Here is a 27,515-nt window from a genome sequence, read left to right on the forward strand (position 1 = left end):
AACCTCCATCCAGCTCCCCTGAATATAATGTGCAGGATGAACTTGTACACTCCATCCAGCTCCCCTGAATATAATGTGCAGGATGAACTTGTACACTCCATCCAGCTCCCCTGAATATAATGTGCAGGATGAACTTGTACACGTCACAGCTTTCACAGCCTCAGCCTCGAGATGTTCAGGGGCTCACGCTCCTTCTGAAACCTTACCCTGTAACTTACACACTCAAGGCCTATATGGTAGAAACAAAATAATTAACAGAGACCCCCAAGCTTGTCTTGCAGAGTACCAGGGAAACCAGGTATGGAAGCACTAACAGCCCCTTCCACTGAGCATCACACAGGCACACTGAGGGACTAGAATGATTGATCATGAAATTTGGACATCATATGCCGAAAATCTACCAAGCGTAACATGTGGAACTCTCCCGATATTGCACATGCCACTCATGAAGCGACATGAAGGACAGTCACACCCGCACAGAGGACTCCTGAAACTTCCTCTTACTTTCCACCAATCGTTTCCGAGCCCCCTCCCTGTCTTGCTCCCTACTTCCACGATAAATACCCCACTCAAAAGCTCATCGGGGAGACAGAGCTGAGCTATGCCTCCTGTCTCCTCACTTGGCTGCCCTGCAATAAAGCTTTTCTCTTTTCTGCAAAAGACCTTTGCCTCTTTTGGTCTTGCTGTTACACAGGGCAACAGCCCCACTTGCTCGGTTACACTTCCTTTCAGCCAACTTTGCCAGTGGACGTCAGTAACCCGGCTGGCTCTCCCAGCACTGGGCTGGGGTTCATGGGACACCCTGAGACTACCTCAGGCCCACTCACCTGGACACCTCCTGTGTGTGTGGCGATCCACGAGAAACAGGGAACCAGGTTTTGGGAACCAGGAGATTCCATCCTAGACTTGGTGTCTTCTCCACAGCCTCACGCCGGGAAACGAGGCACATTTCTCCTCTGCTTTGGGACGTCCCAACTCAACAGGGTATCCACAGATGCCTGAAGATATTAACAATAATCACCTCTACATGTGGGACTATGGATGGGTTTTATTTTCTTACTTAATCTATTCTGCGTTCTCTACTGATTTTTCTTTTTATATTTTACAAAGAACATAATATTAAAAAATGAAAGTTGTCAATAATTATTGAAACATCACAAACAGTAGGGTGTGTTATTCTATAAATGGTAATGCCAAAAAAAAAAAAAAAACACCTCAATTTTGAACCACATTCCACATGATAAACTAAAACAAATTTCCTTTGACCACATAATCCTGCTTCTGGAGAGCAAGCCTAAAATTAATCAAAATGTGTCCAATGCTTTACTCACAATGCTATTCCTTGAAATATTATTTATAATAGAAACAAACTAGAAATAAACTAAATGTCTAAGAATAGGGGGAATGATTGAGTACATTATAACCATAAAACAGAATTTTTTACAACAACTAAAAATGTTTGATGTAAAAACAATTTTAAGAAGAGTATTTATGAACGTATAGAAAAGTTTATTTTGTGGTCCTAAGTTTAAAACTATATGTGTAACTGAGCACGACCCTATGGGGCCTTCTTGGAACTGACCTCCCCCCATGTCCTCTGCCTGCCCCTTGTCAGTAGAAGAACTTTAGCCAAAGAATAAATTTAATCAGAGAAGTGAGAAGATGCAGAAAGGAAAATAGTCAAGCAAGAAACAATAATAATAGTTTAACCATTTAACAAAGTCAAGGACCTTTAGTTCCTCCTCAAGGGCTATAGATAACGTTCTGAGCCAGGTCCTTCAAGCTCTTTTCCAGATACTGAAACCCCCATCAAGTGTAAGAAGTTAATTGTATGCCGCCCACAAGCACGGAGACCCTAGACCAGCTGGAACCAATAAGGTTGATGATGTTGACTCCCGATTTCCTCACCACCAACCTATCAGAAGAATGTCCATGAGCTGATCACACGCCCCACAGGCCTCTCCTCAGCACGTAGCCCCTTCCTCTTTTCCCTGTATATATATGCACAGAAACAGCACTCTTGTAATGGTATCATGAGTGGTGAGAATATGGATGATTAATATTTCCTTACTTATAATCTACATTTTCTAGTTTTACTATAATGAGCATATATCATTTTGTTATCACAAAGTTTTTTTTCTTTAAGGAAGTGACAAGAATCACTAAATAAATATACGAAGAGTATTAGCATCCTGTCCAGGTGGTTAACAGATAAACATATTCTTATACTTCTGTAATTTCCATGTTCTGAGGCGAAAAAATTTACAACTGTTGAGCAGTTAGATAGGAACAAATTAAAATACATGCACCTTTTTTATTTTCCATTTATTAAACTAGCAAAAGAAAATAAAAATGGATAAAATCTCTAAGTGTCACTCTCATAAAATAATCCATGCATTTTGAATCAGGGAGAACTGGACACAAGGTTGCAACATTTGAAGTTCATTCACATGAATCAGTATTACGAAAGGCTGAAAGGACTTTCCTGTTCCTTCCAGGGTTGGAAGTGTCTGCCCACACCCAGCCTCTAGCTCCTCCCTCTGCAGCCAGAGTCAGCACCATTAAGCGGGGCAGAAGACAGTTAATCTGCTCACTCACGACTATTTTGCACTCACCATGGCAACCTTTGCGGAGCTCAGTACTAAGGCCAAGATGCCCATCTTGGGCCTGGGCACCTGGAAGGAATGTATGCAAGGATTTGGACACCTACTTCCCTCGAGGGGCTTTGGGCATTTTCTCCTGTCAGTAGGGAAAGCTCAGAGGCAAGGGTTTAGGAGAGGTAAATGTTGGGCCCTGGAGGCAGGACCCAGGTTGCTTTGCTTTCTCAGGCCTGATTCAGGCTGCAAAGCTCCAAGACCGGCTTTTTCCAGCAGCGGTGAGAGCTTTGCTAGCAAGTATCAAGTTTTAAGCAGTTTGGGGACTAAAAAACACACTTGCTTTTCTGGGCACTTTCTCTCTCAGCAGCCTTTCCCTCTCAACTCCCCCTGGCTCTGGGACACTTAGAGGGCCCTGGGTTGGCTGCTGTGGCCTGGGGGGTTGGGAGGAGGGGCTGGGAGGGCTCGGGAGGCTCTGGCACTTCACGCTGCCTAGGGTGGAACCTGCCGGGGCAGCATCAACACTCCCGGGGAGAGTGCTGAGAATCAGAAGCTGAGGCCCCACCCCAGGCTACTGAGTTGGAACCTGTTCTTTAACAATCTCCAGAGCATCGTAGAGTCTGAGAAGGCTGCGACCACAGGGAGGGTGGTCCCAGAGAGAGGGGTGCCTGGGCTGGGAGTCAGGGAGCTCGGGTTCCCCAGGTGTTGCTAGAGTGAGCTGGCAAAACCCAGAAAGGCACTCCCAGTGCTCAGGGAGGCAGATTCCCGAGCCTCTCTTAGGATAAGTTTAAAATGTCTTCCCATCACTTTCTAACTGCCTTCGCTCTCACTTCCGTCCGTGATGGCGCCAAACTAACTAGTTCCAGTTCTCTACTTACCTTCTTCTCTCTTGTCCCTCTGTTGAGTCTTTCTCCTCTGACTCTGTCCTTCTCTGCACCTGGTTTTCTCATCTCCTCTCTTGGGTTTGCAGGTAGGCTCCCTCCTACTCTCGGGACTGGGTCATTCTCAGGAAGCTCTCTCGGATAATCTGGGTGAGTAGATTAATTCCAGCTTGATTCATCCCAGCTTCTCTTGCTTGAACAGGGCTACTTTTCTCCAAATCAGAGCTTTGACTTTGACACAGATGTGACAAATAATTGCTTCCAGATCTCCAGTGAATCTGCTCACCTCGTATAAACTTACCCAAAAAGGGGACTTCCCTGGTGACGCAGTGATTAAGAATCCGCCTGCCAATGCAGGGGACACGGGTTTGAGCCCTGGTCCAGGAAGATGCCACAGAGTAACTAAGCCCGTGTGGCACAACTACTGAGCCTGCGCTCTAGAGCCCGTGCTCCGCAACAGAAATCACCGCAGTGAGAAGCCCACGCACCGCAATCAGAAGTGGCTTCAGCACGCGGCAACTAGAGAAAGCCGGCGCACAGTGAGGAAGACCCAACGCAGCCAAAAATAGATAAATAAATAAATTTATTTAAAAAACCCCACTAATCTGAAAAAAAAATAAAGCTAGATGAATTGGGAGATTGGGATTGACATATATACACTAATATGTATAAAATGGATAACTAATAAGAACCTGCTGTATAAAAAAATAAATAAAATTCAAAAATTCGGAAACAAAAAGAATATAGCACTCAAAGCAGTATTGTATAAAGATATAATCAATGTGATGCCAAGTATTTGATACCAAGTTTTTATCAAAGATACCATGTACTTTTGGTCTTTATTTTTGTACAATAATTACTTTTGAAAAGACAACTTAAAAGTTGGATTACTAAGTTCAACTATGCTTCGTCAATATTTCTTCTTCTAGCCCTACAAAGCAATACTGGATCTACTCTAATAAGTGATTTTTCACTGGAATAAATAAATAAAAAGTTTACCCAAAAAATTATTTTCAGAATTTCAGAATTAGATGTAAGGATTATGAAGGGAAACATTTTCAAGGTGTAGGGATGATGTAATTTTTAAGGCTTATGTGTTTACCAGTGAAGGTAAAGTAGGGTGTAGTGATTGGGAGGTTCATCCAGGGATGTTTCTTTCTTTTATTTTTACTTATTTATTTGGCTGCTTTGGGTCTTAGTTGGGGCATGCAGGTTGCGGTGCGCGGGCTCTTGGTTCCGGAGCGCGGGCTCTAGAGCGCTCGGGCTTACTTGCCCCACAGCATGTGGGATCTTAGTTCCCCAACCAAGGATGGAACACACATCCCCTGCATTGGTAGGTGGATTCTTAACCACTGGACTACCAGGGAAGTCCCCAGGGATGCTTCTGAATGTGTTTATTATTTCATGATGATAGAAGAGGTTTGAAAAAGATTTTGTGAAAGATCAGTATTAAGTACGTTTTTTTCACTGTTTGGCTTTGCTAGATTAGACAGAATGTGGTATTTTTAATGCCCTTCCTCCCTCCCGTCCTTCCTTCCTTCCCTCCCTCCTTTCTCTTTCTTCCTTTCTTTTCTTTCTCCCTTTCTCTTCCTCTTTCCTTTCTCCCTTTCTCTTTCTTCCTTTCTTTCTCTTTCTTCCTTCCTTTCTCTTCCTTTCTTTCTCTTTCTTTCTCTTTCTTTTCTTTCTTTCTTTCTCTTTCTGTCTTTCTTGCCTTGTGGGGGTGGGGGGAGGAATAAACCCCGTTCTTACAAGGTTTTCTATTTCTCCTTTTTCTGAAACAACAGTTATATAATGCCTTGCATCCATTGACCCTTAGGTGTGTGCCCAGTGCTGTGCTGCAAACGACATTCATTGTGGCCCTTAACACAATGACCTCATGAGGCCGGTGCTATTGTTATTATTCCCATTTTGTAGACTAGGTTTAGAGAAGTTAAGTAATCTGCTCAGGCCACACACCTAGTATGCGATGAGCCTGGATTTATGCAGTAATGACCATTTTCTCTCTCTGAAGATTCCTTTGAGTTACTTCAAAATCCAGTCTTCAGCCTGGTCATTAAAAAGAGTTTGCAGTCTCTTCCACGCACCTGGAGACACTTCGTGGCTGGAGGGTGAACCTGGATTAGAAGGGAGTGGGCTTGAGCTAGGATACGACATGAGGCTGTAATCATAAAGTTAATTCACTTTCCTTCCTTCTCTTTTGAAAATTTTTCCAAAGCACGTTTTCTTCCCAGGTGTCCCCTGGAAAAGGGGACCCCAGGGAAACCTTGGTTTGGAGAAGCTGGGCTGTATAGGAGAGCCTGTTGAAGGTGGTCTGGGGATAAGAGTCTATGATGGTCTTTTCTTTTTCCTTCTGGTCTACCCCAGGCAAAGTCAGAGAGGCTGTGAAGGTGGCCACTGACGTAGGATGTCGCCACTTGGACTGTGCTTATGCCTACGAGAACGAGCATGAGGTGGGGGAAGCCATCCAAGAGAAGATCCGAGAGAAGGTTGTGAAGCAGGAGGTGGGAGGACTGCACTTCAAGGCAGGCGGAAGTATTGGATTTGGTACCCAGAACTCTGCCAGCCTTTGCTCTAAGTACTCGGGTCATTTCCCCCAGCCGTCTTCATTTCCCCCGCTGCCTTTATAACATCCCTGGATACAAACATCCACACTCTAGCCCAGTATTGGTGTGCAGAGACGCTGCTGCTACCCTACCCATCTCGACTGGGTTTTCCCTCTGTGGGGGTGGCTCCACGGAGCCATGGCAGTGCCCTTAGCGTCCCCGTTCCCCATCAGTGGGCTCCATCTGCCCCGTGGCAGTTAAAAGCTAAGGCTGCAGTCAGAAATGGATCCTGAAGCTCCACCTTTCAGCACTGTGGTCTCAATGGTTGTGGCCCAGACGTTCTCAGCCAGCAGGTATTTTGGAAAATGGTGGGAGCGTTTTTTATTGTCATATATGAATTTCATTTTAGTTCAGTCTAGTAAAAGGCAAGTTACAAAATGTTATTTAAAAGGTGGGGGGATTGAGTGAGAGAGGGTTGAGAATCACTGAATCTGTATTATATCCAACTTGCTAAAAGGCACCAGTTACAGGTACTTGGAAAGTGCATGTATCTATAGGGGGACAAATAGACTCCACTGTATGCAGTGGTTGAGTCTGGATAAACTCCTTACAGAGTCATCACTTGGAGCCCGTGGGCTTGGACACATGGGAGAGCAGAGAGAGGACCACCTGCTCCCAAAGGCTTAAGAACTTAAAAGCTGGTTGCAATTCCTGACTTCACAAAGCCTACAGCTGAGGAAGAGAAAGGTACATGTAAACAAACACTGAATCCATGCCCCAATATGCTATGCAATGTAAGAGATACATAGAACACCAGGAGAGTTGAAAAGATAACTTGCCCTCGACACTTGAGAGGTCATTGACTTCCTGAGCGACCTGGTGACCTTGGATCCCTGGATCGTGCATCTTAACCAACTGTGCTGTAAACAGCGTGCCCCCGGGTTAGATCAGGGTGAAGGTCAAAAAGCAGGGAGAGCGAGTATGATCTGGCCCCTTCTTTGTCCAGTGCTGACACCTCAATGCTGTGCTCTCTGCAGTTGTGGCCCACCTTCTTGGAGAAGCATCTAGTGAGGGAAGCCTGTCAGAAGACCCTCAAGGATTTGAAACTGGACTATCTGGACCTCTATCTTATTCACTGGCCATGGGGATTACAGGCTGAAGCTACTCCCTGTCCCAATCTCTAGTTCCCAAGCAGGTGCTGGAAAATAGCACCTTTGCTAGGGCTGGGGGTCAGGGAGCTGGGGGCTGGAGACCAGGGGGAGCCGAAGCAGGAGGTATTGCACTTCAGGACTTCATGGGAAGGTTGTCAGGATGAGACAGTGGAGCAGAACGGCACTGGCCTGAAAGGGAGACCGAGTCCATGTACTGCTGTGGAGGTGACCACGTGCCTTGGTTTTCTCTGTTATGTCTGAGAGAACTATGATTTCTGGCAGCCCAGGCAAACCGTAACTGCCACGTCACCTTGGTCCTGATTCCATGCTGAGAGTTCCCCTCCCAGGGCAGCTCTTACATAATAATTTTTCAGGACTCAACCTTCTCATTAACCAAAGCACTGGGAATGCCATTTTGGAGAAGAGCCCAAGTATGGTCGTGCCCAAGTATGGTAGCCAGGCCTCAGTGAAGAAACAGAGCTCATTGCCTGGGGCTCTGCACCTGCCTGTGCCCGAGAGGCTGAGGGACATGAATTCCCAGCTCTCTCACCTGGGTTTGCATGTGCTGATTAGCTAAGTAACCTAGTATAGGTTGTGTAACTCCTCCAAGCCTCAGTTTCTCCTGCTTCTTAAAAAAAAAATCTTCTAATAGATACTAATAATATATATCTTTTAGGATATGGTAATTTAAATATTAAGATAGCTGACATATATGGAGTGCAGGAAGTCATAGCTTATTTAATTACTGGCATCATCCTCATTTTCAAATGAGGACATTGAGACGTAGAGATTGGTGACTTTTTCAGGTCACGTATGGTGTGAGACAGAGCAGTGTCTCTGTCTCAAAAATACAGCCACTGAAACCCTTAACATGGTGCTCAGCACACAGTAAATATACACATTCACACATCAGGGGAGAGAAGTGTCCTGCTTCTCAGATCAAATAATGACCTATTCCACCTAATTCGCACTCAAAACTGAATTAAGGAATGGCAGTCTTTCTCTGATCATTTCTTTCTGAAACCGTTGTTATCTCTTGCTAATGCTAGGAGAGAACAAAGTGAATGAGCAAACTGCAGATGAATAGTGACAAAAACTCCAAGAGCTCATTGTGTCGTTTTGCCAGCTTTCAGTTTGGGGGCACATGTAATTATGAGTTTGTGTTGTGTTTTACAGGTTAAACCTGTATTAAGCCTAACCTCTCTGAAAATCTTAGAATTGTTATAATTAAATGAAATATAACTTTTCTGTGGGTTGTTTGTTCAAAGGTATTTATTTGTGAGCACAGCATTCTTGTGGCTTTGAATTTTAACAAGTAACAGTAAGAAAATTTAGGTAGCAAAATTGACTTGATGATGGAGGGAAAGGGTTATGAGGCAGAGAAGCCATCATTTCATGATGGCAAGGTGAGCAATCCTGTAAATGTATTTGAAGGGAATTGTCTTTGGCAAGTAAATCATTAAATATGCCTTCTAGCAGCAGAAAGGCTGTTAAAAGGAAGTATGGAGAAAACTCCCTGGATTTCTATGTGTGAATTTTTAAGACTGTTATGAAGCTCTCTAGGTTGTATGTAAAAGGAAAACAAAAAAGGAAACATAAACTACCAGCCGGATCAAGAGCCATATGATAAAGATCTTCAGAATTATCGTTTGATTTCCTCGACAAGAATTTATCATTTGCAGTTAGGTTCTCTAAGTCAAAATTAGCAATAATAAAAGAGCAGGGACTTCCCTGGCAGTCCAGTGGTTAAAATTCCGTGCTTCCACTGCAGGGAGCAAGGGTTCAATCCCTGGTCGGGGAACTAAAGATCCCGTGTGCCGTGTGGTGTGACCAAAAAATTAAAAAAAAAAAAAAAAAAGCAATGATTTATGTAATTAAGAGCCATACTAAATAATAACCTATTGACAATATCATATCTCATGAGCAAGAGACTATACGTGGAAGTAAATCAAATAGTCTTGGGAAAATCTTATGAAGACATCTATTTGTCATTCATTCTGCTATCTTGAGCATATAGTTAAATATAAATCCATGGTAAATGTGACAGAACATCACTGCTGTAAAAGGCATGAGCTGTTTGAGCCCACATACTCAAAAGTGGGTTCAAACTACAAGTTGAAAAATGCTGTTTTTTCTTATTTTTACATATTCATTTTTACCTTAATGACCACACATGGTCAAGTACATAGTCTTAAATACTTGTTTGATATATTCACTAAAATAAATATATTATTTTAATAAATATATTTTAATAAATATATTAAGCCTGGATCTTCAAGAAAATATATTACTTTCTTTTTGCTAGTGACAAAATTGTAGCCATAAAAAGAAATGCAAATTCTGGTGCTTAACTATATTTTAAAAAAAGGCAACATATTTATTTTCCTACCACGAACAACCTCCTGTAAGAGAAATATTTCACGGTGATGACTTAATGAATGATATAATGGTTTATGTGCATTATATGGACTCAACTCAATGAATGTTTTATTCCTGAGAATGAAAATTGTGGCAAAACCTACAACATAGCCTAAGGTTTCAGTAGACTCAGATTTTGCACTAAATTTGACGAGAAGGCTCTGTCATATATATTACCCTGGTAAAACATGACCTCTGAAATATCTTAGGAATTATTCTTTGTGGAATATGTAGACTAACACACCTCTAGTGTTGGTTCCACAAGAGTTTTTGCCCTCATTCGTAACAATAGTATTCATTGTGGCAACTATGTCATTGTTCTCTGTAAAAAGTACCCTGATTTTCACAGTGCTGTATCCTTAGAATGGATTTGAGAATGACTGCTAAATGAAAGATTTTGAGGGCGTGAAAAGATTTTGATGACCAAGGTCAGAGGCTCTAAGATGAAAAGGCAGGACTGAAGCAACTGATGTTTATGTGGACCCACAACCAGTTCAATAGAAACCTTCTTGAACACCCTGAAGCAGATGGGAGAAAAAAAGTGTAATGATGTCAAGATGTATCATACACCCACCTATACCTTCTCTATGGTACACAGAAACTGTTACATTGTGTCATTGCCCAACTCAGTTGTTTCGGGGACCTTGTGATCTCATCAATTGTAAACATTTTTGCCCAGTTCGAAGACCAACATCATCTACCCCTAGTAGCCCTCTATGCATTAAAATCACCTGGGGAGTTTTAAAGATTCCCAACGCTGAGGCCACATCCTACACCAGTTTGGTAAGAAACTCTGGGGGTTGGATCTGGGCATCAGTATATTTTAAAGCTGTCAGGTGATTCCAAATTGCAGCCACATTTGAGAACCACTGGCTGAAGTGTCCCCTGAACACCTCATGCTTATCCCCACCTCAAAGCCTTTGCTCCTGCTTTCCTCTCTATCCATGGGCTGAATGGAAAATTCCTCTTCACGCTTTGGTTAATCCTTACGACGGTGGATCCTGTACCAGATACTCCTGTCCCAGAGAGGACTAAGCCAAGCCAGGATCCCTGGGGTCCCTCTAGCACTGCCCAAAGGTGTCCCTTTCTATGACAGGCCATGGAGGAACTGGTGGACGAGGGGCTGGTGAAAAACATTGGGATCTCCAACTTCAACCACTTCCAGATTGAAAGGCTCTTGAACAAACCTAGACTGACATACAAACCAGTGCTTACCAGGTAAATTCTGTTTAGTAAAGGGTAAGGGTCCTGCGCTATTACTTCTTAAACATTTGGAGGCAAGTTCAATGCTTTGCACCGAGTCTCATTTGAAGGTCAGTCATCGGGTACTTCGTTGGTCATGTGAGACAGCTCTTGGGGTCTGGTTTAGCCAGGCTAGCAGTGGGCAGTGTTTGGCTTTTGCTTGACAGTCTTTTTTTGTGTGTAGAACTCCCTGTGAGCAGCTCAAAAAGCAGGTGGACTTTCCTAGTGATGAGGATTGTTCGCTTTTACAGACTGAGTGTCACGCATTCCTCAGGCAGGAGAAACTGATCCAGTACTGCCAGTCCAAGGGCATCACTGTCATGGCTTACAGCCCTCTGGGCTCTCCAGATAGACCTGGGCGAGGCATCTGATCTTCCTCTTGACATTCTTTAAGAAAAGCCATCAGATGGCTAGTGGGAAGCTGTTGCATAGCACAGGGAGATCAGCTCGGTGCTTTGTGACGACCTAGAGGGGTGGGATAGGGAGGGTGGGAGGGAGGCTCAAGAGGGAGGGGATATGGGGATATATGTGTACATATAGCTGATTCACTTTGTTGTACAGCAGAAACTAACACAACACTATACTCCAATAAAGAGTATAAAATTATACTCCAATTATACTCCAATAAAGATTATTGGAAAAAAATAATACTCCAAAAAATTATACTCCAATAAAGATATATATTTTTTAAAAAGCCATCAGAAAGAAAAATGCGTGTAATGCAATGTGCCTGGCATACTCAAACAGTGGGGAAAATATGGTAACTTTAAAAAAAACAGCAACATGCCTGACCCTCTGGAATTACTCCGGTTCAGCCACCCAGCACTGGATCAACCTTTGCAAAAATACTGATGCTTCAAAGCCCATGGGTAAGACATGAAGCTTTCAAATCCTGCTGCTTTGTCTCCCACATGGAGAAGACTGATGATCAGCCTTGGGACCATCGCTGGAGTAATATTCATCTACATATGGTAGCCATGGTGATTATTCACACCAGCCATCTTTCTCCCTCTAGGGCCAAGGGTCCTTAATCTAGGACTCTTCCCTACTGGAGGATCCCAAGATTAAGGAGTTTGCTGCAAAGCACAAAAAATCCACAGCCCAGGTACAAGGTACATAGTTTCTTTTCCGTCCAGCAGATCAGTCTTGTGTTTTATTCCTTGTGTTGTCTTCATTTAACTCCTTGAAGGTGAAAAAAACAGGACAGGAAGCCCATTAAGGCCCTTCCTTGAAAGCCTGTTTGTTTGGAACTCCAGGAAATCCCATGGTTATCACTGAAACAAGGATGGCATCTAACGGCTTCTGTTGAGTCCTGTTGTCCAGGAAGAAGAGCATGGCTACGCAGCCAAAAGATTTGGGTTCAGATCCCAGCTCCACTACTTATCAGCCTCATGACCCCAAACACTGTCCCAAGCCACTTTCCTTATTTTTAAAAAAGGAAGATTATGGAGTTGTTGTGAGGATTAAGGGAGATAGCTGGCAGAGGACTGGCAAGCGTCTGGTAGTTATAAAGTGCTCAGTCAACACTAGCTGCTGTACTAAAGATACAGTGAGTGGCAGAGATGTTTTATTTTTCTGAAAATGCAGAGGGAGCAGTCCTTGTAGATAAGTGGAAACACCACGTCCCCTTCTGCACGGGTTCTGATCCGGTTGCATATCAGGAGGAACGTGGTCGTAATTCCCAAGTCTGTGATGCCAGCACGCATCGCTGAGAACTTTCAGGTAAGATTCCAGCTGGTTGGTCCTGGTTTTCTCAGTGAAGGAGGGGACGGGAGAGATTCCCTCACCAGGCCTCTCATGCTGTCCCTGTGTTTTCTGTGGGCTCTTCCCCCTTCCCAGCACCTTGCCATCTCTCAGGCCAGGGAGCTGACCTCAGAGCTGAGATGAATGACCAAGGATGGGCTGGGGGAGCAGCCGGTGAGGTCCTGTCAGGTCTGAGCACAGCTGTATCTCTGATCTGATTATGGGGACTCTGTCATCTTGAGGATATGAAGATTTAAAAGAATAAGTCAGATCTGGTAAATGCCAGCCAGATGGTGCCAAACTCCAACTGGGACCTGGAGGGATTTGACTTTCTCAATAAGACCCCATAATGCCCAAACTCTCAGGCCTGCTTTAGTCATTCATTAACTTGCAATAATTGCATTTTACATGACTAGAATTTTGTACCCTACTTATTGCATTATGGTGAGATTTTGCTATACATTATAGAGTTAAAAGGGGTACAGATTAGAGAGAGGCTCCTGTAGAAAATAATTTCCAGTAAAATTTGAAAGGACCCTCATCAGTGAACATTGTTAGAAATAAGTATTTTTTTTTGCTTTAATATTGAGTACACATGAGTATAAGAGTGAAACATAAAACTGAACGTAAAAACCATGCAAAAATAATAGGCTGTAAAGAATCTTGGAAAAAACCATTTGCCATTAATGTGACAGAAAACAGATGAGTAATTTTCTTACAATCAAAAAAGCTTATTCAAATCAGTAAGAAAAATCTAAGATGTCAAAAGAAAAGTTGGTGAATGAAAATTGGCCAATAAACAACATGAAAAGTTATTCATACTAGTAACCAAAAATGCAAATTATAACAAGCTATCTATACTATCAAATCAATAAAGCTTAAAATAAAAGAAAAATCTATCTAGCAAAATAAATATGTAAGCAGGTTTTTTTTTCTATGTGGTAACCAGTGAATTTCATGTTTGTTATTCTCTTACATAATTTTCATATTTTCTAAAATAGGAAATTCATGTTTACAATCAGAGATGTAAACATTAAACATTTTTTAAGCATTAAAAAAAAATAACAAGGATCCAACTCAATCAGTTATTTCACACACCTATGGGGAAAGTCAAATCAAAGAAACATTTTTACTTGAAGTTATTTTCATTCAGTTGGTCTTTCAACTGTAGTAAACAAACACCCTGAGTGTACTACACGGTGGAATTTGATTACATTGTATTTAAAATTCTATCCAGTTTGTTTTTTTCTAATTTGTTGTCAGTAGGGTAAATGTTTTCCCAGCAACTCCAGGGAAGTGCTGCGTTTGACCACTTTTGTTGGTTCAAAATGGTCAGGCCCCACGTCAGTTAGGGAGAGATGGAAAGACCAAGGAGAAGACTTTGACCATTGTTTAAAAGTTACGCACAATGGGTGGTTTGAGGTTACCACTGTGTTTGTGGCCTAGGGCCTTTGCCCTGGTTATTCTCAATGCCTGGGATGCTTTATCTACCCTCAGATAGTGTGAGTGATTCTCTGCCTCATAGTCTTCAGGTCTTCGCTCATTCATCATCTTCTCAGGAAGCCCTTCTTTCCCCACCCTATTTAAAATTAATCCATCTTCTCTGGTGCTCCCTCTTTCTCCTCTCTGTTTTCCTTTTTTCCATAGCATTTATTTACCTAACATATTATGTATTTTATTTATTTGTTGTTTGCTTGCTTGCTTGTTCTGTTTCTACCTAATAAAATGTAAGCTCTATGAGAGCAGGAATTTTTGTCTGTTTATTTTTATTTTATTTTTATTCTGATGTTTCAGATGACAAAACTGAAACCAGGTCTCTTAATTGTTACAACCCATGGTGCCTACCTACCTACCTACGCTGAAGTGATTCTATGAAGGACTCTACAACTAATCATAAATTGTATTAATTACTGTTATAGATTAAATGTTTGTTATGGAATTCATATGTTGAAATTCTAACTCCTAATGTGACGGTATTAGGAGGTATGATTTTTGGGAGGGGATTAGGTCATGAGGGTAGAACCCTCATGAATGGGATTAGTGCCCTTATAAGAAGACACAGGAGATCTCCCTCCCTCTCTCTCTATCTCTCTCTCTCTCTTTCTCTCTCTCTCTGCTCTCTGCCATATGAAGATACAATGAGAAGATGGCCATCTGCAAATCAGAAAGTGCCAGATCTGCTGGCACCTTGATCTTGGACTTTGCAGCCTCCAGAACTATGAGAAATACATTCCTGTTGTTTAAGCCGCCTCTAGCCCATGGTAACTTGTTATAGCAGCCCAAGCTGTCTAAAACAGTTACTAAGGGGAAAGAGTTAGTTTACGGCAGAGAAAGGTGGCAGATACCTCTGGTATTAGTTTTCTACTGCTGTGTAACAAATCATCACAAATGGCTTGAAACAACATCCACTTACGATCTCACAGCTCTGTCAGATCCAACTGGGTTCTGCGCTCAGGGTCTCCCAAGACTGAAATCAAGGTGTTGGCCAGGCTGGAATTTCATCAGGAGGCTTTGGGGAAGAATTTTCCTTCCAACTCATTCAGGTTGTTGGCAGAGTTCTGTTCCTTGTAGCTGTAGGACTGAGGTCCCCATTTCCCTGTGGCTGTCAGCTGGGGGCTGCTCTCAGATCCTGGAGGCCAATCACAGTTATTTGCCATGGGTTTTCTCCAACTCAACAAGGTAGACCTCCCTGGAGTTGAATCCCTGTCACACTTTGCATTTCTCTGACTTCCCCTTTTGCCAGAGAAAACTCTGCTTTTTAAGGGCTGATGTGATTAGACTAGGCCCACCCAGATAATCTTCCTTTTGCCATATAACTAAGCAAAATCATGGCAGCAACACCACGGGCCAAGGTCATAGGGCCATCCTAAAATTCTGCCTACCACCCCACCTTAATCAAGTGACCAATTTAACATTATCAGTAATAGGACAAATTGAAATTATGTATCACCTGCTAGGATGCGATGAGAAGAAGCTAGAATCACATCTCTGATATCCCTGCCAAAGTTGTATAACTTGAATATAAACATGAGGAAACATCAAACAATCTCATCAGGAGAGCTGTTCGACAAAATCAGTGGTCATGTATCAAAATGGCAAAGCTGAAGCTCAAAGGGATGGAAAAATAGAGTATTCCTTTCTACAGCATATTAAGAATGTAATTAATGTTTTTCAAAGTACACAGAAATGCCAAGGGTTTTGTCAAGGTCCCAGGCCACTCCTTTATATAGCAATAAGCAGGGTTTTAAATAGTTTTTTTAAATTTTAAAAGGAATTAATATTTACTGATTTTTTTTTTACATATTTCTCCTAGAATTCAGCATGCAATAAATACATAGGACTACTTTTTAGTTTCTGTTTTTAAAAAAAATCACCCTGCTTTTTTTTATTGTCTTGGTGACCTTAGTCTCTAGACATGACCAGAAACAAGGTCATGAGGTTCCACTTTTTGAGCAGCCCCACTGCCTTCTATGTGTATTGTTTCTCTGCACTTTGCACTACCATGTCCAAATATCAATACAATCTTATCAATTGTTACATGGTTGGCCAAGTTCCCCACACCATGACTTTGCATCCTCCTCACCCTGTCTTTGGATCTGGGGCTTTGGCCTTCTGATCCAAGGCTGTCGCTCTCTCTCCCAGCAAGCCAAGGGCAGTGGAGTCAGAGGCGGCAGGCCTCTGAAAATCAAATTATCCACAAGCCCCAGCTCATTCTTTCTTTTCACAACCTCTTTTTCCTGATGTTAGTTATTGTAATAAAGCAACACACACATCACCCAAATATATTCTTCAGAGTAAATCAAATACCAAGTATTTTCTTATAAGTCCAGAAACAGGTTAGTAGATTGAAGTTAGAACCTACAACTCTTCCGAAAGTATTAATAATTGTACATGTGCCAAAATAAAGCTCCCTCTCTTCTGCCTGCCTCTCAGATGATGTAGCTCTTCCTGGACCCCACACTTCCCACTTCCTGGCAAAAATTTGAAACCAGCTAGTCCTAAGGGCCCTTGAACTCCTGAACTAATTCCTTAATTTCTGCTTGAGATTTCAGAGGAAAAAGAATGATCTCAGGAAAATACATCCCTCTACTTCTTTATTCTCTGATTTCAGAACTTCAAATGTGCAGCTTCTTTCAGATTTGCTTGGTTTATTTCTAAACCAACAGGTGATATTCAAAAGCAGAAAATAACTGCTGTAACTGTTGTGTGCTAATGTTCCATAACTTATTTCATTTCTACCTATAAGCTGGAAGCCAAGCACCCAGACAAGGATTTAAATATTTGCTTCATCCTAACTATCAACCGTGTAACATCATCCACTATGAATCTGTAAACTGAAAGAAAACCGCACAATGTGAGTGTTGTGAGTTAAGTTATATTCATGTTCTTACTGAGGACTATAGCCCAGGAGACTATGGCCTCTTGGTAGCTCTGAGAAAGTACTCCAAAGAGGTAGGGGGGAAGGCTAGTTCATATATGATTTTTTTTGTGGGGGGGGGCTGGGGAATATGTGCAGTCAAGTATGCATCTTGGTAAAAGATTGCTGCTAGTCATAAAGAACAGGTAACTCAAGTCAATGATTTTAGTGCTTTACTATATAAGGGAAAATGCAAGAAGCTGGATTCATTAAAGTTCTTCCTGAGATATACAGCTAACTATCTAAGGGGCCTGCTCGTCAGAAGCACAGAGCATCCTGTTACCATCTTCATTTCCTCTGTCTGGAGCACAGAGTTCTTCACCCTGTTATCGCCTTAGTCTCTTCTGCCTGAAGTAAGGGATGCACTGTTGGTCAGCCACTGCAGTGGGTTAATATTCGTAGAATTGGATGGTGAGCGAAACACTCTTTGCTCTTCTTCTGCTTGCAAATCTACCAGTGGATAAGTGGCACATTCACAGCTGCATCCTCTACAAGCTCTGCTGAACAAATAGGTTTGTCTCCCTGGAGTTATGTCCTGCTTCTGTGTATGAGGTAGGCCAGAGCCAGCAGCTGAGGGAGCCCCAAGGCTAAAGTGCAGCTGTGCATTTTGGGCTGTGGCAAAAATGATAGGGCTGATTTAAGAGATTCACCTGGTACCAGCCAGGCTAGACTCACAGGCTATCAATGCTGGTGGGGCCTTAGAGGCACTGAAGGTCTTCCAGGTCTTCAAACATCACAGTCTGGCTAATGCCCAGCTTTCTCTAGTGGCCGGGAATTCACTTCTGCCAACTAGTATTCAGAAAAATCTTGTGTTGAGAGAGGTCTTTCTTATGCTGAGGTAAAATATGCCTTCCTATATCTTCCACCTATAGATCTCAATTCTGTATGCTATGACCACACAGCATCCTGATCCTTGTGTAATAAGGAAGAACAAATCTGACTCCATATTGGATCTGTTTCTTTTATTTTAACCTTTGTATTCTATTGCTTTTGCTACAAGTTAAATCACTAAAGGGATGTTGCCTACAGCCTAAAATATACATAATGGCCTATCTCTGGGAACCCTGCCTCCCATGCAATGAGCATTAAGCTAAAATACCTTTGTTTAGCTCATGGGAAACATCCTGACCAGGCCCACCTGTGAATGGCTGCAGGAAAGAAGAAATTAACATAACCCCTCTGGAGTCTGGCCAGAACCAGGAAATATTTGCAACAACTTATTGCCTTTTTTTACTTTACCTCTTCATCTCCCCCTCTTTGTTCTATAAAAGAAACTAGCATCCAAACCTGGGCAAGACAGTTCTTTGGGACACTAGTCCACCATCTTCTCAGTCTACTGGCTTTCCGAATAAAGTCGCTATTTCCTTGCTCCAGCAATTTGTCTCTCAATTTATTGGCCTGTCATGCAGCGAGCAGTATGAGTTTGGACTTGGTAATGCTGTGAAAGCCCTACAAATATTTGATATAGCTGTTATAGTCCTATGTTATACCCAGTTGTTTTGGGTAAATATCACCAATTAATTGATACAGACGAATGGATAAAGAAGATGTGGTACATATATACAATGGAATATTACTCAGCCATAAAAAGGAATGAAATTGGGTCATTTGTAGAGATGTGGATGGATCTAGAGACTGTCATATAGAGTGAAGTAAGTCAGAAAGAGAAAAACAAATATCCTATATTAACGCATATATGTGGAACCTAGAAAAATGGTACAGATGAACTGGTTTGCAAGGCAGAAATTGAGACACAGATGTAGAGAACAAACGTATGGACACTAAGGGGGGAAAGTGGTGGGGGGGTGGTGGTAGTGAGATGAACTAGGAGATTAGGATTGACATATATACACTAATATGTATAAAATAGATAACTAATAAGAACCTGCTGTATAAAAAAATAAAGTAAATAAAATTCAAAAATTCAAAAAATAAAAAATAAACTAATGAATTCATTTTAATAATTTATTAATACATTTATTATCTCAGAAATTAATGTTTAATATTAAATCAAAAGAGTAAATTAATTAATTAGATTCAATTAATACAGTTTAAAATGGATGTGTCTTTAATTTAGTACTGATAGCTTTAAGAGACAAGAAGGATCAAGCTGAACCTTCAAGGATGCCAGCCAGTGCATTGGTGAGGTCATTTTGAAGCCAAGGTCTAGTCTACAGTGTTGCAAATTTAAAAGTTCATCTTTGTTAGTTTACTCAGGAGTGATCCGAGTTGGGATAATCCATAATAATCTAGTTCATAACAAACAGATAAATGGGGCAGGATTCTAAGTGACTGCTCTGAGAGAGGTACCCATCATGCAGTCGAGAACATACATGTATCTGCTAGTCACACATTATCTTTTCATTAGATAGAAAGCCTTTGAAAACTACTTGAATATCGGGAGCAATTATAATAACTTTATAGTTATTAAGATTATAAAAAACTTTAGCCTGAGGCACTTACCTCTTGACTGCACCCAGCTGAGCACACTGGCCTATGCCTGTGGGCCAGTGAGTGGATTCTCTTTCCACAGTGCTGAAGGGGGAGTCTGACAAATTCTGGATGAATGATTCTTCTTGTCAAATATTCTTTATCTGCCACAAATGTGCTTTATCATCACATGTCTGTACTTGGCAGTACGTAGTAGTTAGGAGTCTTGGCTCAAGTCAGTTAAGTATTCACTAATTGAATGACTGAATAAATGAATCAGAAATCATTGCACAGGAAGAACAAGGTCAATTAAAATTGGACAGAATAGATTTTATGTTAGTTTGTGAATTTTTCAATGAAAAGTTTGAAAGCACTGTCTTTGCAGATGAGATTTGTAAGAGCTGCCACCCCAGTACTAAGTTAGGAAACACTCCAGCCATCAACATTTGTAACTGTTCTGGACTAAATATTTGTGTCCCCCAAATTCATATGCCGAGACCCTAATCCCCAATGTGATGGTATTTGTAGATGAGGCCATAGGAGTTAGATTAGATCATGAAGGTGCAGCCCTCATGATGGGATTGGTGGCCTTATAAGAAGAGGAGAGAGAGAGACCTCTTTCTCGCTCTGTATGCACCCAAGGAAAAACCACATAAGAACATAAGGAGAAGGTGGCTGTCTGCAAACCAGGAAGAAGATGTTCACCAGCAACCGAATTGGCTGGCACCTTGACCTTGGACTTCCTGGCCTCCAGAACCGTGAGGATAAATGTCTATTGATTAAGCCACCCAGGCTGTGTTATTTTGTCAGCCCGAGCTGACTAAGAGAGTAACATATCATTCAGAGTAGTAAGTTGATTCTGAGATGAGATGTAGGCTATCTGTTTTCTTACTTTGCCTTGAAAAGGATGAAATTTCTGATGTCTTTCCCATTCAGCTCAAGAAATGTACCATGGAGGACTCTGTAGGTCTTGTGCTCTGTCTACAGCGGAGAGGGCCTGCAGAGGACTGGATGGATGGTCCCAGTCTTCCAGACAAAGGAGGATGTGAGGTCATCTGCTGTGGTCGAGGAGCTGAAATGCAGAAAGGGACTTCAGGGAGTGGAGAAGGCTTAGAATTGCTTCTATGAGCAATGCCCCAAGGAATTAACTAAGGATGAAAAGAGGAAACTTCAGCAGCCTTGAGGTTACCACTGAGGTTACATATTATGGATTTAGAGTTGATCCAATGTGTAGACTTTTATAACGTTCTGCAGGAGCACCTGGCCGCCTGGAAGGAGAGAGACAAGAGGGTCGATTCCATCTAGCACTGGGGATTGGCAAGGCAGTTAAGAGCAAAGGATTCCAGGAGGCTTGCTGACATTAAGTAACTAACCCTTAACTAGAAAGAGCTTCAGAGCAGTTGGGCAAGGGATGTTTCAAAGCAGGAGGAGACTACCCACGTGTATAGGTATGAAATGGTTACAGACAATGAAACTGGGAGAACCCTGCCATCTCCCCCATTGCTTGGGTCCAGCCACTTCTCTGGTTTATACTTATATGAGGATCAAGATCTTCTTGTCCCCTGCTAGCTAATCTCCCTGTATGCTCTATCCTTTGTTTAATTCCACTTCCCCTTCAAACTTGAGGCTCCCATTATAAATAACAATTACCATACCTGACTTGGTGCCCAAGTTGGTGGACAGTTTAGTTGAGACTCTGCTGCCACCTGGTGGTCCTTGGTCACTTCAGATGTCCACGGTATCCAAGCTAGGAAGAGGCAAGTGAAACCAAGACACAGCTGAATACTCGGGTATGAGCATTCAAGGGGTCTGGAGTCCATGATGAGGGTAAAGAAAAAATTAGTAGGTATGAGAAAGACAGAAAAATAAGAGTTTGTGGCCTAACAGAATTTCAGAGTTTAAAATCTTGATGACAGAGGAGTATTAAGTATCAATACCAAAGGAGTAGCTGTGGTTGTGTGCTTCTAAAAATGTCCTGAAGACAATAAAGTTGAAGGTCAAAGAATCCAGGGCCAGGTTGTCGCAAGCACCATTCACATTCTCCACTTGGAGATGAACGTCCCTGTGTTAGAGTCCATGTTTCAATAATATTTTTCATATCCCACACTTCCCAACACATTGTCTACAAAATGTTGGTTGAATTGGTTTGAATGTTGAAAAATCACTAATGGTGATTGCAGGGGGTGGAGTGGAGATGACAACTGGGATCTGGCTGAGCTAATTTCAAATACTTGGCTTTCTCAAGTTAAGTAGCTGCTTTCAACCTTTCAGTGACTGCTCCAACACATGGCCATTGGGGAAATCTCCCCTTACGTGGTACTTTACAGTTTCATGTATATCCTCCTAGGGCGAGAAAGCATCCATCCACGATGTTGCTACGCGCTCATTGCCTGAAATGGGCAAACCACACTCAGAATTGCCCTTCTTACCTTCCCTGCCATTTATTTTCCACTGTGAACTTTCTGTAAGGAAGATTTTCACCCAGGAGTTCTTAACATAGTGGTCATGGATCCCAGGCTTTGGGGAGGCCCTGAAATCAAATGCAAAATTCTATGCTTGTGAATACTTGTTTACTTTCTCTCATTAAAAAAAAGTAATAATTCTTAAAGGAATGTGTGGCCTATGAAAGAAGAGCCCTGGCTTTAGGCAATTTGACTTCCTTTGATCTCAGGCAAGTTTCTGTACCCTTCAAACTCCATCACCTCTTTCCTCCTTTCTGAGTTTGTAAAAGTTTTTGGAAGTTAATTACTCTACTTTCCCATACTTCTCCTGGGAAGTTTGGAATTCCTGTACCTCTGCTTCCTGGGTAGCACTGCTCTTGACCACACTGTTCTCAGTCAGTTGGGTCGTTGGCCGAACCAGAAGGATTCCCTTCTCTATTCCCTGAAGGGTAGAGGATTTCTAGAGAATTTTAATTCCTTACGTAGTGGATTCTACATTTCTGCTGAGAGCTCGCCCCAGATCATCTGCTTGACTCATTCTTGCTGACCCTCTGATTTAATTTCCCTGTGGCTCATTAGCTCAATAGCCAAAGTTTGCAGTGGCTCTCCAGACTCCTAGTTGCCTGAAGGGTGACTGCTACCGTGAACACTTTGATGACTACTCTGGTTGCCTCTTGATTCTTGAGACATCTTTACAGGCCAACCTATCTATCAGATGACTTCTCCTTGTCAGATACGATCATGGATATTGTTTATTTTTTCTAACTTTTTATCATGGAAAGTTTCAAACATATACAAAATTATAGAAAATAGTATACTGAATGTGATGTACAGATCACTGAACTTTAGTTATCATTTTATGGCCAATATGATTTCATCTGTACCCCCTTGCTTTCCATTCCTCACCCTGATTATTTTAAAGCAAACCCGAGGGACTTCCCTGGTGGTCCAGTAGTAAAGAATCCACCTTCCAATGCAGGGGATGCGGGTTTGATCCCTGGTCGAGGAACTAAGATCCCACATGCCGCGGGGCAACTAAGCCCGCGCACCACAACTACTGAGCTCGTGCGCCTCAATGAGAGAGCTCGTGTGCTGCAAACTACAGACCCCATGCACTCTGGAGCCCACGTGCCACAACTAGAGAGAGAAGACCCACACGCCACAACTAGAGAGAAGCCTGTGCACCACAACGAAGACCCCGTGTACTCCAACTAAGACCTGATGCAGCCAAAAAAATAAAGAAAATAAATTTTAAATATAAATAAACATAAAAAATAGACTGTAAAGCAAATCTGGAACATCATATCCTCTCATCTGGAAATATATCAGTATATATCTCTAAAAGATAAGAATTCTTAATACCACTTCCCACCTAAAAATTAGCAAAAAATTCCCAGAGTCATTCAGGGTTAACTAGTGGATGAGGGTAGTTTTTCTTGTTCAGAAAAATTTCAAGCTGAAAAAAAAAACCACAATTAAACTTTACCATTGCTAAGCTATCAAACTGCTGTTTAGTTGAGCAAGTCAGGATATTCAGTTTCTATTGCTGACAAAAATTAATAGAACTGAAGTTGTGTAAGTCCACAAGAGTGAATAAAGTTAATTTTTTTTTTACAGTATTGGTTCAATAACTCATGATAGATTCAAATATTGCCTTTGAAGTATCTGCTGATGAATCACACAAAGAATAATCACAATCTTTAATATCCTTCTTTTCCACAAGCTTTGTAAATTTGTCCAACTAAGCCTTTTCCTGCTCCACACCAATTTTTATCACCAGGAGTTGTATACATCTTAGCAGGTTGTACTAAATTCGAAATTTTCTCAACTTCTTTGAAAATATTCTTGCTTGTAGCTCAACACAGACTATTCATAGAAGCCAGTTCTTCAGTCACTTCGAACTTGGCATTGACACGTCCAAGTATACAACAGCTGACCAGCATCAGTACCATCTTGTCAAGTCATGAAGATACAAGGAAGAATACTCAGAACCATTAACATTTTTTTTTTTAAAACTAACTATTGATGTTGCTACCAAGGTCCTCAACTCCGAACAACTGTTCATATCAAAAGGCTGATCATCTTAAACAGGTTTATTTTCTCCGGACACATTTATTCAGCTTCTATGATCAAACACAATTTAATTAACTTGCCATTGGTAAATGGCTTTCCTTGCTTGCTAACAAGTGAGCCACTCAGAAACTCACTTTGTTTGCAGCCTCATTTACATTTTTAATTCTTGTGAAGAAATTCTGCTATAATGAGGTATTCCATTTTAAATTTCCTAATTTTTCCGACTGTTGCTTTCCTGTGAGTTTGGGATATTGTGATGAGTGCTTAACCTGGAAATGTTGACATATCTTGTGTTATTTTAGCACAGTTATAGTGTCATTGCCTAATAAATATAATTCAATAACAAACAAACCACCCTCTACCAGTGATTTAAAAGTGCAACATTTGAAGTCCACTTTTCTTGTTTAGACATGAAGGATATGTCCTGGTAACATAAAATAGAACAAAATAAAATAAAATAAAATGGTATAACAAATGCTTAGCATTTGTAACACTGTTTTGAGTGAGTTATGACTCATTGAGTGATAAGCATGAAGTGATGAGAGTTCCACATATGGTCTCTGTTGCAACTTTTCAACTCTGCTGTTGAAACTCAAATGTATCCATAGATAATACATAAGTGAATGAGTGTGACTGTGTTACAACAGAACTTCATTTCAAATATTTTTCACATCACAAAATATTCTTCTTTTGATTTTTAAAAACCATTTAAAAATGTAAAACCGTTCTTAGCTTGTGGACCATACCAAATAGACAGATTTGGCCCACAGGCCATAGTTTGCCAACCACTGGTCTAGACCATTTTACCTCTAAAAGTTCCACAGATCTTTCAGGTTCCTGAATCTTTGTAGGGTTTATTTCCTATCACCTGAGGTGCACATTTCTTAATTAGGTATTCAAAGCTCTTGCCACTTTCTGTTACCGGGTCCAACTGGCATGGTGTCATCAATATAGTGGACCAGTGACCAGAATGTCCAGGCAATCAAGGTCCATCATTATCATCCATGATCTATATACTTTAAGTGATGATCAAACTGGTTGAACTGAATGGGGTACTATGGAGAGCATCACTCCTGCATCCTTTAAGTGGTTGAGGGTGACATGAATCACTGCAGGATGTCCTTTCAATTTACTATCTTTTAGATCAGGAGAGGACTTTTAGGGGTTTCCACTTAGCCTTTCCTGCCATAAAGATTCACTCCACAGAGAACCAATGTGAGGGTTCTTCCAGTTGCTAAATATTCCACAGCCCCCTGACTTGGGGTAGGACTCCATTTATCAATTGTCCTCTAATCATCCCCAATCTAATAAGGAGGCTGATGCTATTTTGGGTTGCTTGGTATTCATGTTGACTTATCCGCAGCCTTCAAAATACCTGAATATTCACTTTCCCCAGTGTGTAGTTAATCTGGTAAATGTCTGCAGGCCCTTTTGAGGAAGGATTGTTCATAGCTATGATAACTACTTGCTATGGTGTTTCAGGGACTTTCTTCAAGGGGACATGGCTCTTCAATCAATGGATTCTGAGTCTGAAAATTGCCTCAACTCTTGAAACTAGACAAGAGACCATGATTTTCCATTGTGGTGCTGACTGACTCAAGATCTTTCTTGGATATATAAATCAAGCAATTGCCTGCCTTTATAGCTTGTTCCTAGGATACCATGGTTTGTTAGTCTTTGGCACAGATTCCTGTGGTTCAAGGCCCCTTGGTCATCACTCTGACCTTGTTATCCATTAGGATAATCACACCAACCTGTCTTCCTTTAGACTTATTGTAGCAATTAACACAGCAAATTAATTCCACCAATCCTACCTTCGCTCTGACAATTATATGCTCTCAACTTGCTTCTTCTACTCCAGAATTCTATCATCCCCCTTGACATCAGGGAGCCCAGTTTTCCCAGCAGTATTTCCTACTTGGCCTACAACCATGGCCTACAGAGGACAGAAAACACTGAGTTTGTTAAGGTTCTAGTGTCTCCCTCATGAAGCATCACTTCTTACTTTAGTGAAAAGAGAGTTCACTCACCTTCCTGAGAAACATAGTCATCTGGTGATTCTTTGGTGTTGCACAAATAAGTCAGTTCTAACAGGCCTGCCTTTCTGAGCCTTTGATCCCTTCCTCTGACGAGGAATTTCCATCATCTCCACCTCATTTACTGTAGGCATCATTTTTTCCCAAACTTTGAGGAGATATTCCAGGAGTTTATTAGGAGTGGCTCCAGGTGCCCTTGCCGGGACAAGCTGGGGGAGGAGAAAGCAGAGAGCAAGGAGAGTGAACGAACAGACCACATAGCTTTTCCCACTGGTAAATCCTCAAACCCAAAATCAGTTCTAAGCTGAGGGAGGGGAAACACTTTGAAATGGATGACAATTTGAAGTTTCTGGCTGGAGAGTACCTTTTAATACCTGAAAAATCAGACTATTTAATACCCAACAGTGAATAGAAAGTGAACGGGGAGCCATTGGATCTGCCCATGGTATCTCTGAGGAAGAGGGAAGGGAGAGCCAACAGTGTTTTTGAAGGCAAAGGTAAAAGAAAAATAGAGCGGTTCCCTCATTGTACATTATCAATTATAAATGGTTCAAACTACCAGTTGCAAAAGTGTTGAAGTGCAAAATTGTGTTGCTACCTTCTAGTTCTTTGAGTTGTCTTTTCCATTTAGGAAATGGGCTACAATGAGCCATTATGCAAGTGAAACCACTAAGCATTCTGTTTTTATAAACACAGGGAACAAAATATATTAAATCTGCATACCATAGTATGTGAACCGGTCTTAGAAGTTGAGAAGTAGTGACATAAGGGCCATACAAAGGTCTTAGCCATGAGGTCTGGAGCTCAATGAAGGGAAAACCTCAACCATGATATGGGGGGTGCTGGTCAAAGAAGCTTTCATGAAGCAGATGATATTTAAAAGGACTTGAAATGCTGAGTATGATTTTGAAAGATATGTAAAAAGAAGTCTTTCCAAGTAGAACGACAGGAAAAGGCACAGTAGTGTGTTACTAGGGATGAGAAATTCAATTTAGATGAAACAAGGACTGTAATGGCAAACATTACATTACATCCACGTAGGGATGTCATGGAAAACTATGCCTGAAAAAAACATATTTGACTTGTACCTGGAGAGTCCTGGACAGCAGGGAGCAGGATTTATATTTTACATGGAGGCATAGGAGTGATTGATTGAAATTCAAATACTTTCCCTAGTATTTTTCAAAGAATTTCCTGAATATGATTTTCAAGTTGTTTTTAAACCGAGTCTCAAGACAGAGCAAGTGGGAGTAAGAATCTGCTAAGGAGCCAGTGGGCAGGTAATTGCTGAAGCAGAGCAGTGAAGGGGGGGTGGTGGGGGGTGAGTGGCTGTACCATGCCGCTCAGATGGGAAAGACCTGGCAAGCAGAGAGAGCCCTAAAGATCGGTCTCTGTCCACCGGCCAGCAACAGCTGAGGTGGAAGGAGGCGGGCGCCTCTTACTCAGGCACTGCTTCTGGATTTGGCATCCTCCAATAAATCCCTCTTTCCTTGAAGTCCACCTCCAGCCCTGCCGCAGTCTGCTCCTGGTCTGAGTACAGAAAGTG

General features: G+C 41.7%; 1 protein-coding gene and 1 long non-coding RNA gene across 11 annotated transcripts in view; one reads left to right on the plus strand and one right to left on the minus strand.

Annotated features, from left to right (window-relative positions):
• Positions 1-27,515, minus strand: part of LOC309666071 — a 116,886-nt gene that overhangs the window by 55,198 nt on the left and 34,173 nt on the right. For 3 of the 10 annotated variants that reach the window (XR_014266850.1, XR_014266856.1, XR_014266857.1), the window contains 5 exons: positions 25,964-26,178; positions 21,075-21,166; positions 15,523-20,491; positions 14,986-15,201; positions 828-998 (listed from right to left, as the gene is read on the minus strand). This is a non-coding gene — a long non-coding RNA (uncharacterized lncRNA). Of the gene's footprint in view, positions 1-827; positions 999-14,985; positions 15,202-15,522; positions 20,492-21,074; positions 21,167-21,848; positions 21,950-25,747; positions 25,870-25,963; positions 26,179-27,515 lie in introns of all 10 variants that reach the window. The other 7 variants (XR_014266849.1, XR_014266851.1, XR_014266858.1 and 4 more) reach the window with 6 other exon arrangements.
• LOC309666459 (uncharacterized protein) lies at positions 992-12,882 on the plus strand. Its single transcript, XM_082473909.1, has 11 exons — positions 992-2,987; positions 4,581-4,585; positions 5,798-6,098; positions 6,977-7,201; positions 7,569-7,723; positions 10,267-10,370; positions 10,684-10,806; positions 10,997-11,192; positions 11,525-11,589; positions 11,866-11,934; positions 12,468-12,882. The coding sequence occupies exons 1-11, from the start codon at positions 2,617-2,619 to the stop codon at positions 12,714-12,716; spliced, it is 1,863 nt and encodes a 620-aa protein (XP_082330035.1). The 5' UTR covers positions 992-2,616; the 3' UTR covers positions 12,717-12,882.

Source organism: Balaenoptera physalus (assembly GCF_965194825.1).
Source record: "Balaenoptera physalus genome assembly, chromosome: 8".
Taxonomy (NCBI): Eukaryota; Metazoa; Chordata; class Mammalia; order Artiodactyla; family Balaenopteridae; genus Balaenoptera; species Balaenoptera physalus.